The sequence below is a fragment of the Suncus etruscus genome, chromosome 7, assembly GCF_024139225.1.
Source record: "Suncus etruscus isolate mSunEtr1 chromosome 7, mSunEtr1.pri.cur, whole genome shotgun sequence".
Taxonomy (NCBI): Eukaryota; Metazoa; Chordata; class Mammalia; order Eulipotyphla; family Soricidae; genus Suncus; species Suncus etruscus.
The window spans coordinates 118195454-118207244 of NC_064854.1; the positions used below are offsets into that span (position 1 = coordinate 118195454).

Here is an 11791-nt window from a genome sequence, read left to right on the forward strand (position 1 = left end):
TTGCAGGTTTGGGCCAAACCAGTTTAATGCACAGGGGTTAGTCTTGATCCTGCACTCAAGAATCACTCCTGTAGGGCTCAGGGCAAAATGGGATGCCCAGAATGCAACCCAGGTCTGTCACATGCAAGACAAGTGCCCTACCTACTGTGCTATTTAATTCTCTGGACCCTCAAAGGGCACTCTTGACGGTGCTCAGGGGAATCTATGGGGTGTCAGGTTTTGAAACCCAGTTGGCTGCATGCAAGGGGTCAGCTGTCTACAAGGGAAGCACATACTTAATTTTATTACCCTCAGAGCTACCATTTTTTTTTTTTTTTGTGGTTTTTGGGTCACACCCGGCAGTGCTCAGGGGTTATTCCTGGCTCCATGCTCAGAAATTGCTCCTGGCAGGCACGGGGGACCATATGGGACACCGGGATTCGAACCGATGACCTTCTGCATGAAAGGCAAACGCCTTACCTCCATGCTATCTCTCCGGGCCCGAGCTACCATTTTTTTAAAGAACATTTACTGACTATGAAAGTAATATATTTAGAAAAGTTGAGTATATTGAAAGTATACAAAGTAAAGTTGTTAGATGATGTAGAAATCAATATGTAATTAATTGGTATGTTTCTTATGTGTGTTGTATATCCCCCCCCCCAAGTTTATTTTTGTTGGTTTTTTTCGGCCACACTCGTTTGATGCTCAGGGGTTACTCCTGGCTAAGCGCTCAGAAATTGCCCCTGGCGTGGGGGGACCATATGGGATCGAACTGGGGGATCGAACCGAGGTCCTGCCTTGCTAGCGCTTGCAAGGCAGACACCTTACCTCTAGCGCCACCTCACCAGCCCCCAATATATTTTATATATAGGTATTAAAATAGTTCCTGGACCAGAGTGATAATACAGATGCCTTTCATGCACCTGACCTGGATTTGCACCCCTGCACTCTTTATAGTACCCTGAACACTTCCAGGAGTGATCCCTGAGTGCAGAGCCTGGAGTAAACACTAAGCACAACTGGGTATGAAAGATGAAAAATAACCCTGTTTCTTAAATACCTACTAATTGTTCATAGTTTTCAGTGTTTTGTAATCTTCTATTTACTATAATGTATTTTCTCATGCCTATTCTTTGAGATAGTTTCAAAATCTATTTTCTTTTTTTTTTCTTTTTTTCTTTTTTTTGGTTTTTGGGCCACACTCGGCGGTGCTCAGGGGTTACTCCTGGCTATCTGCTCAGAAATAGCTCCTGGCAGGCACGGGGGACCATATGGGAAGCCGGGATTCGAACCAACGATCTTGGGTCCTGGATCGGCTGCTTGCAAGGCAAACACCGTTGTGCTATCTCTCCGGCCCCAAAATCTATTTTCTTAATAAATCCCACCAGTATTTACAATTTTACATTTGAAGTAACAGTGTGACCTTGTAAATTTTCTGTACCCATTTATGATTATATATATTTTTTACCTTTTCTTTCTCTGATTACAGAGGTTGTTGGCTTCTCTGAAAACTTTACAAAAATACATTACAAAAATAGATGCTTTCATGCAAATTTAATCTATCACATAGATATAATAACAGTTAGAAATTGAATATATTCAGGGACAGAGCAATAGCACAAGTGGATAGGGCATTTGACTTGCACAAGGCTGACCCAGGTTTTATCCCTGGCATCCCATATGGTTCCTAAGCCTGCCAGGAGTAATCCCTGAACTGCCAGGTGTGGCTCAAACTCAAAAATAATAACATATATTCTTCAAGATTTAAGTTTTGTAGTTTTTGGGGAGATTGAACCTGGGTAAGCTCCATGTACAAGGCAAATGTCCTGCCTGTTATGCCATTGCTCTAGCCCTTATATTTGTTTAAAGACATGTATTACATAATTGAATAGTTGATCATAATACATGTGTTTCCAGGGGCCCGGAGAGATAGCACAGTGGCGTTTGCCTTGCAAGCAACCGATCCAGGACCAAAGGTGGTTGGTTCGAATCCCGGTGTCCCATATGGTCCCCCGTGCCTGCCAGGAGCTATTTCTGAGCAGACAGCCAGGAGTAACCCCTGAGCAATGCCGGGTGTGACCCAAAAAACAAAACAAAACAAAACATGTGTTTCCAGGTTAATAGGACTTAGTTAGAAGACGAAGAAAAAGAAATGAAGAGTGTAGTAATAGGAAAATTTGGAAAATTATTGTATCTTATAATGAAATCATTAAGTTATTGTCAGAAGGTTTAATAACTATTGTTGTGAGTTGATCAGTCTATTACTTATTTTGTTCCTGAATATTAGGCGGCTTCAGATACACATTGCCATCTAAATTGATGTGTACGTACTGGGATGGCAGTATTAGAAAGGGGCCAGAGCGGTAGCATAGTGGTTGGGCATTTGCCTTGCATGCAGCCAACATGCGTTTGATTCCCAACATCCCATATAGTCCCCCGAGCCTGTCAGGGGTGATTTCTGAATGTAGAGCCAAGAGTAACCTGAGTGCCACTGGGTGTGGCCCCAAAACAAAACAACAAAAGACAAAAAGACAGTATTAAAAAAATTGGAGTTGTTTGTTTTTTGGACCAGGGGCTACTCCTGGGTATGTGCTCAGAAATTGCTATTGGCTTGGGGGACCAAATGGGATGGTGGGGCATGGAACTGTGGTCTGTCATAAGTTAGCGCGTCTAAGTCAAACGCCCTACCACTTGCACCACCACTCCAGCCCCTAGATTTACCAGTTTTTATCCTTTATGTTTTATGCCATTTTTGCATATACTTGAGAAAAATTGCATTTATAAAATCAGCCATTTATGAATGTTTTATAGTTTTAAAAATATTTAGTCCTTTAATTTATTTAGATGTCTTTTGATTTTTTTTGGGGGGGGTCACCCCTGGCAGCACTCAGAGGTTACTCCTAGCTCTACATTCAGAAATCGCTCCTGGCAGGCTCAGGGGACCATATGGAATGCCGGGATTTAAACCACCGTCCTTCTGCACGCAAGACAAATGCCCTACCTTCATGCTATCTCTCCAGCCCAGTGCATCAGTTTTGTGATGGCCTATGCCTTCACAGTTGGAATCACTTTGAGGATGAGTCTGTAGTTTGCTGGATGAGGAAGCAGAACTCCATACAGTATTGTATAAACTTTGAGTGAGAAAGATACATAGACTTGGACACATATGTTCACACAAGGCAAAAGTTTGAGTGTATGTGTCCAAGACACAAGGGCAAAACTGTCAAAGTATCCAGGGCGGAGAGATAGCATGGAGGTAAGGCATTTGTCTTGCATGCAGAAGGACGGTGGTTCAAATCCTGGCATCCCATTAGTCTCCCGAGCCTGCCAGGAGCGATTTCTGAGCATAGAGCCAGGAGTAACCCCTGAGCGCTGCCGGTGTGACCCAAAAACAAACAAACAAACAAAAAAACTTGTCAAAGTATCCAAACCCAAGAGTGGTGCATGCCTGTAATGCTAGTGCTCTGCCATTAAGACACATCCCTGGTCGTAGGATGAGTTTATGACATTTAGAATTCCGGACAACTTTCTTTTTCAGTGTATTGGTGCTAGGGATCAAATCCAGGATGTCATAAATGCCTGCTGTAGTACTGAGCTATATCACTGGGTTCTTTTAAAAAGAGATCAGTTTTCTAGCAGATGAAAATGTGCATTAGGAAGTTTGAAGCCAGTTTATAAAATACCTTGAGAATCCTAAGGTAAAATCACTTAGAAGTCTTTAGGGATATGCATGTGGCTAGTTGCACAATGAATTGATCCAGTACCATTCCTTACTCATTTCTTTTTTTTTTTTTTTTTTTTGTTTTTGTTTTTGGGTCACACCCGGCAGTGCTCAGGGATTACTCCTGGCTGTCTGCTCAGAAATAGCTCCTGGCAGGCACGGGGGACCATATGGGACACCGGGATTCGAACCAACCACCTTTGGTCCTGTATCGGCTGCTTGCAAGGCAAACACCGCTGTGCTATCTCTCCGGGCCCTCATTTCTATAGTTTCAATGAGGTGGGAAAGGATGAACTGAGTTGAGTTCCTGGACCTTGTATAGGAGTTCATATTCCTTGTCGGAACTTGGGGAGAGGAGGATTGAAAGGAAGCTGCTACTGCTTCCTAGAGTGGACAGTAGTTAGCAATCTTGGTGCAGAAAGATAACATCAAAGACTCACTCAAGACTTGGTCCTGGGTTCTTGTAACTGCATATGCCAGTGTCTTTTAAGATTGCACGCTGCTGAGCACATAAAGTGAAGCATCTGATTAGACCTATTGAGCCTTTCTTAGTGCCTCTTTCTTTAGGTGAGCAGGGATGTTTGGATCAGCTCTTCAGCAGAGGGGAAGAAGAAAATTACAAGAGCTCTGAGATACCCAAGTCAGGGAGATTGAACTTGAACAAACCAGTGAACTTTCAAGAGCTCTTGTTTTGTTTTGTCATTTCAGCAATCAAATACTCTTTATTTTTTAATTATTTAAAGCATTATGATTTACAATGTTATTCGTAATTAAGTTTTAGACATGTGTCTAATTGTGTTTCAGCACCATTCCCATCACCTGAGTACTGCTGGATGTGTGTGTGTGTGGGAAAGGATATTACAGGCAATCTAAGGGAACAAAATTACTTTTAACTGGTTTCAGGGAAAGTAGGTCATAGGTGAGCACTAACTATCCTCAACACTTAATTTGTAAATTATTATCCCTGTCAGAGTGTTCTGCAGTATGCCACTGAATGATTTTATATTCTTTGAATTTGAGTTTCAGACCCAATCACATTACTTTTATAAATATTGTAAGGCCTATGACAAAATCTCATTTTTTCCTGTGGTCTTTTTTTTTTAAAGCCCAGGTTGTTGTATCCCTTATTATTGAGAATATGATAAAAAATCATAATGCATTTAACCCTTAATTTGTGCAGAATGACATTTATTTTTCTTTGTGAATTTTTTTTCAGGTAAGAATATGTTTAAGAGTAAGAATAAGTATTCAAATTACTTGAAGGTTTGGAGACTTAGAGAACCTGATCATTGAGTTTGGAAGTGTGTAGTGAACAAATATCAGAAGAAATATTGCAGAAATGATGAGAAGAAAGCACATGCATAAATCCACGCAATTTTTTTCCCACAAGATGTGTTACTCTAATGATAATCTTTGGGGAAGTACCCAATAAGTATCATATACTTGAGTGAGAATTTCCTTTACAGCTCAACCTGTTTGAAACAAGCCCTTCAATATGCTTCACTTAGCATGAGTTCAGAGAGATTTCATTACAAAGGAAACATCAGGAAGTCAGCATGCAGAAGAGACCATTATCAAAGTGCAGTAAGTGTGGAAAAGTCTTTACTCAGAAATCATCTCTTACCCAGCACTATCAGATTCACACAGGGGAGAAACCCTATCTATGCAGTGAATGTGGATCTGGTTTTCGTAAACAGTCAAATCTTACTCAACATCTGAGGATTCATACAGGAGAGAAACCTTATCACTGTAATGTTTGTGAGAAAGCTTTTCAGACAAAAGCCGTCCTTGTCCAGTACCTGAGAATTTACACTGGAGAGAAAACTTTTAAGGGCAAAGAATGTGGCAAAGCTTTTTGTCAGAACCCATCCCTAATTAAACACTTGCAAATTCATACTGGAGAGAAGCCATACAAATGCACAGAATGTGGGAAGGCCTTCAGCCAAAGCATATGCCTAACTCGTCATCAGTGAAGTCACTCTGGAGATAAACCTTATAAGTGTAATGAATGTGGGAAAACCTTTAATCAGAGTGCACGTCTTGCACAGCATCGGAGAATACACTCTGGAGAGAAGCCCTACACTTGTACTGAATGTGGCAAAGCCTTCACTCAGAACTCTTCCCTTGTTGATCATGAAAGAAAAGAACTTACACCGGGGAGAAACTTTACAAATGTAGTGAGTGTGAAAAGACATTTTGCAAGCATGCGCACCTTAGTGAACATTACAGGATTCCTACTGGAGAAAAACCTTATGATTGTGTGGAATGTGGGAAATCCTTTAGACACAGTTCAGCACTTCTTCGGCATCAAAAACGTCATTCTAGAAGACGGTATAAGATATAACCAGTGCTATTTCTCCCCCAAGTCTTAGGACTTTAAAATTCAATGTTCAGCCAGGATGAATCTATGTTGGGCAAAAGTTAACATGTCCCAAAGTTGAGAAAACAATACTTAAGGTGTTTAAGAGCTAGTATGGGGTAAGACACTTGCCTGAAGTGGCTGACCCTGGCTTGATCCCTTACACCAAATATGGTCATCATATATGAAGTCAGCCTTATGCACAAAGACAGGAATAAGCCTTGTACACTGGGTATGCTCTCTACCTCTTTAGCTCCCCCCCCCCAAAGAAAAGAAACTTCAGAAGTAAAAAACTGAGCTTGATGCTTTGTTACTGGATGGTATGAGGTCTTTCCATCAATTTTCTCTATTTTTTTTTTTTTTTTTTTTTTGGTTTTTGGGTCACACACGGCACTGCTCAGGGGTTATTCCTGGCTCCATGCTCAGAAATTGCTCCTGGCAGGCACGGGGGACCATATGGGACGCCGGGATTCGAACTGATGACCTCCTGCATGAAAGGCAAACGCCTTACCTCCATGCTATCTCTCCGGCCCCAATTTTCTCTATTTTTATACTTCAACAAAAATAATGAAGATACTAAACTGGAGTTGTCTTGAAAATAAGTCATAGATAATAACTTCCAGGAACTGGCTTTTGAAGCAATGTTCCAAAAGTTTATATATGTCTATTTAAAACAAATTATAGGGGCTGGAGAGAAAACACAGTGGTAGGTTGTTTGCCTTGCATGTGGCTGACCTGGAAGGGCCTGGTTCAATTCCTGGCATTCCATATGGGCCCTCAGCCTGCCAGGGGTGATTTTTGGGTGCAAAGCCAGGAGTAACTCCTGAGCGCTGCTGGGTGTGGCCCCCCCAAAACGATCAACCAACCAATAAATAAAGTTTAAAAAAATATGGGATGGAGTGATAGCGCAGCAGTAGGGCATTTGCCTTGCACAAGGCTGACCCAGGACGGACCTCAGTTAGACCCTCAGCATCCCATATGGTCCCCCAAGCCAGGAGTGATTTCTGAGCGCATAGCTCAGGAGCTCAGGAGCAACCCCTGAGCGTCACCTGGTGAGGCTCCAAACCAAACAAAAATTATAGCATTAGTTTTTCCTAAATTATGTACACTTTTTCATTTTTTGGTTTTTGGGCCACACACAGTGACGCTCAGGAATTAGTTACTCCTGGCTAGGGGAACCATATAGGATGCCAGGATTTGAACCACTGTTTGTCCTGGATCGGCTGCATGTATGGCAAACACCCTACCACTGTGCTATTGGTCTGGCCCCATAATGTACTTCTTTCTTAAGAGTGGTTTTGATTATATATATATATATATATATATATTATATGTAATATATTATATATGTAGATTATAATCTACAGACGATATGTGTGTGCATATGAATCTGTATAAAGATATATAGGAGGGGCCGGAGAGGTGGTGCTAGAGGTGAGGTGTGTGCCTTGCAAGTGCTAGCGTAGGACCGACCGCGGTTCAATCCTCTGGCATCCCATATGGTCCCCCCAAGCCAGGAGCGATTTCTGAGCGCATAGCCAGGAGTAACCCCTGAGCGTCAAACGGGTGTGGCCTAAAAACCAAACGAAAAAAAAAAAAGAGGGGCCGGAATGGTGGTGCAAGCGGTAGGGCATTTGCCTTGTATGTGATAACCTAGGAGGGACCGTGGTTCGATCCTCCAAGCCAGGAGCGATTTCTGAACGCATAGCCAGGAGTCACTCCTGAGTGTCACCAGTGTGGCCCAAACCCAAAAAACAAACAAACAAACAACAAGATATATAGGGCTTTGAGCCAAACTAGAGGTGCTCAAAGCTTCTGCATTCAGTGATCACTCTTACTAGGCTCAGGGACCATATGGAGTGCCAGTGATTGAACCTGTGTTGGCTGAGTACAAGACAAACACCCTACTTGCTATACTATTTTGGTCCAGCCCTCTATATTTTGCTTATCTGGGCCCCACGACCTGTGGTGCTCAGGGGTTACTCCTGGCAGGCTCTAGTGACCTTATAGGATGCAGGAGATCAAACCTGGGTCCACAACGTGCAAGGCAAACACCCTACCTGTTGTGCTATTATTGCTCCAGGACCCTAATATTTTCAATACATTATACAAGTGAGCTCTTTAACGAAGCTTTTCCATATTTTAGGGTTAAGGAAAAATGAAATGTTTAACTTACCCTATTTGCTGGCGTATAAGATGACTCCCTAATTTTGCAGTTAAAACATAGGTTTAGGCCTATATTTGCTGTATCAGACAGAACGTTCCTGTGCTGCATGTGTTCCTGTGCTCATGTACCGCAGTGAGCCAATTACAACAAGCAAAGGTTCAAAGGTTATATTGTAATAGACTTCCTCTCTGACTTGGCCAATCTGAGCAGGCTTTTGACAGTGTAGATTCGGTACAGAACATTGTCTAATTTGCATTCATCAAAAGCCTGCTTGGATTGGCTGAGTTAGATAGGCGGTCCGAGCAGCCTTGCAGTGATTGGTGCAGGATCGAGTTGGAAAATTTGTTTTGTGGCAATATTCAGACAATTTGCGTTTAGCGGCATATTGAAACATTTTTCGGGATATACTCGGTGTATAAGACGACCCCGATTTTCGGTTGATATTTTTTTTGTTTCAAAAGTCGTCTTATACACCGGAAAATACGGTAGTCAAACTGGTAATGTCAGTATTGTCAATCAGATACTGGGTTTAGACACATGGTTAAATTACTGAAACTTCATTGAAGTGTGAAATCATGTCATTATGAAAACTTTTAAAATTAAAATGTTTATTCATTAAAGTACATTTATAATATGAGAGTGGAAAAATAATGTTTGTATGTTTACAAATACAATTTGTTTGCGGGGTCACATCTACTGCTCAGGCTTATTGTTCAGGGATCATTCCTGGTGTTCAGGAGACCATTTGGTATCAGGGATTGAATTCAGTCACATGCAAGGCCTTACTGTGTTCTCTCTCTTGGTTCTTCTTATCAACACTCCCACCTCCCACCTCTAGATACTAAATTAAATTTTACAGCAATTTTGGTGAAGGTACAGTTTTTAATTTTGTACATTAAACCTAAAGTGTTGGGGCTGGAGTGATAGCACTGCAGGCAAGGCATTTGACTCATACATATCAGACCCCCATTTGGTGCCCAGAACAACACCAGTAATAATTCCTGAGTGCAAACACAGTTTATCCAAACATTGCGAGGTGTGACCCAAAAACAAAACAAAAAAGCTTAGTAAACATTAGCACTGTTGTAAACATGGCAACTAAATTGTAATTAAAAAAACACTAGAAGACGGGGCCGGGAAGGTGGCACTAGAGGTAAGGTATCTGCCTTGCAAGCGCTAGCGTAGGACAGACCGCAGTTTGATACCCCGGTGTCCCATATGGTCCCCCCAAGCCAGGAGCGATTTCTGAGCGCATAGCCAGGAGTAACCCCTGAGCGTCAAATGGGTGTGGCCCAAAAACCAAAAAAAAAAAACCAACAACAACAACAACAAAAAAGGGGCTGGAGAGATAGCATGGAGGTAAGGTGTTTGCCTTTCATGCAGGAGGTCATCGGTTCGAATCCCGGCACCCCATATGGTCCCCTGTGCCTGCCAGGAGCAATTTCTGAGCCTGGAGCCAGAAATAACCCCTGAGCACTGCTGGGTGTGACCCCCCCCCCCCAAAAAAAACAAAAAAACAAAAAAACAAAACAAAAAAAACAACAACCTAGAAGACATTTTCTATTACTGATAAAAAAATTTGTGATAATTATAATTAAACTGAGGCAAGAGCTACAGTACTAAGAGAAGGGTATTTTCCTAGCACACAGTTTACCTGGGGTTTAATCCCTGGCATTCCATAGTTTCTGAACACTTCCAGGAGTAACTCCTGAGCTCAGAGCCAGGAGTTTAGCCCTGAGCACTGCCAAATGCAGCCCAAATCCCCAAACAAAAAACTGAAATAATGAAGGGTAGAGAAAATATTGACTAATAGAACACATCAAAATCACCATGAAAATGAAGAAGAGGGGCCAGAGCGGTGGTGCAAACAGTAAGGCATCTGCCTTGCCTGTGCTAGCCTAGGACGGACCGCAATTCTATCCCCTAGTGTCCCAAATGGTCCCCCAAGCCAGCAGCAATTTCCCAGTGAATAGCCAGGAGTAACCCCTGAGCGTCACCAGGTGTGCTTCCCTCAAAAACACAAGAAAGAAAGAAAATGAAGAATAAGTGATTCTTTACTGGATACAAAGGTTGAAAATAATGACACCATTAATTTACAAATAAGGAATATTCAGACATATAGAAGATGAACACCAAGTTAACTCCAGAAAAAAATTGCAAAATAGCTTTACATTGGAAAGTTTAGCCTCCCTAGTAAATCAAAGAAAATGCCAATAAGCTGATTAAACTTGCATTTTTTTTTTTTTTTTTTTTTTGGTTTTTGGGCCACACCCGGCTTTGCTCAGGGGTCACTCCTGGCTGTCTGCTCATAAATAGCTCCTGGCAGGCACGGGGGACCATACGGGACACCAGGATTCGAACCAACCACCTTTGGTCCTGGATCGGCTGCTTGCAAGGCAAACGCCACTGTTCTATCTCTCCAGGCCCTAAACTTGCATTTTCAATATAGCAAACTGATAAAAATGATGTTCAAGGCTGGCACTGTTACCACAGGTGAGGTGAAATGCACTCTTATAGATAGCAAATCAATACTCTTATGTGTGACTCTATAAAGCCACTTTCAAAGTAAACATCATTTGGTGCTGGAGCTACAGCACAATGGATAGGGTGTTTGCCTTGCACACAAGATCCCTGTCATCCCATGTGGTCCCCCAAGCCTGTCAGGAGTAATTTCTGAGCACAAAGTCAGGAGTAACCCATGACCACTGCCAGATGTGGACCAGAAAAAAAAAAAAAAGTATCATTAGGGGCCGGAGAGATAGCATGGAGGTAAGGGCGTTTGTCTTACATCCAGAAGGACGGTGGTTCGAATCCCGGCATCTCATCTAGTTCCCCGTGCCTGCCAGGGGCGATGTCTGAGCACAGAGCCAGGAGTAACCCCTGAGTGCTGCCGGTGTGACCCCCCCCACCAAGAAAAAACAAAAACAAAAAATAAGTATCATTGTTTAAAATAAATATTCAAATACTTCTTTGTTTTTTGAGTCATACCCAGTAGTGCTCAGGGGTTACTCCTGGCTCTGCTCTCAGGAATGCTCCTGGCAGGCTTGGGGGACCATATGGGATGCTGAGATTCAAACCACTGTCGGCAAATGCCCTACAGCTGTGCTCTCTCCAGCCCCAATATTCAAATATTTTTACCAGTAATTTTGGTTCTAAGAATTTGTTCTAAAGAAATCATCATAAACACTCAGGGTAAATGGCTGCCTTCCTCAACTTTAGGCCTAAAAATGATTTCAGCATTCCTAGGTTTCAGCTCTGTACTCCAGACAAGAGAAAGGTCCTTATTGATAAATGTATCTTTATTTGTATAGAAAAATTCTGTAAATACTTAACAGCAAAATGAGGACAGTAACCTGAAAAAGTTAACTTTTATTACCAATGACAGTTAATATATTACATATTAAAATACTTACTTCTGTCATGATCACTTGTGTCAGATTCTATTTCAAAATTAAACTGTTTACTTATCTTCACTTGTTCTTTATATTCATGCTGTTTCTCATGTGCTGTATTAGTCAAGTTTTTCCCTAATTAAAAAGCCATTTGTCATATCACACGAACT

The 11791-nt window shown here is 41.9% G+C and overlaps 1 protein-coding gene across 1 annotated transcript; it reads left to right on the forward strand.

Moving 5' to 3' along the window:
* The first annotated feature begins 5106 nt into the window (after window positions 1–5106).
* Window positions 5107–6164, forward strand: LOC126014390 (zinc finger protein 501-like). Its single transcript, XM_049777678.1, is given in 3 exon segments — window positions 5107–5124; window positions 5212–5841; window positions 5844–6164. Coding segments are annotated over 3 exon segments (852 nt in total). The 3' UTR covers window positions 6048–6164.
* Window positions 6165–11791: the final 5627 nt, after the last annotated feature.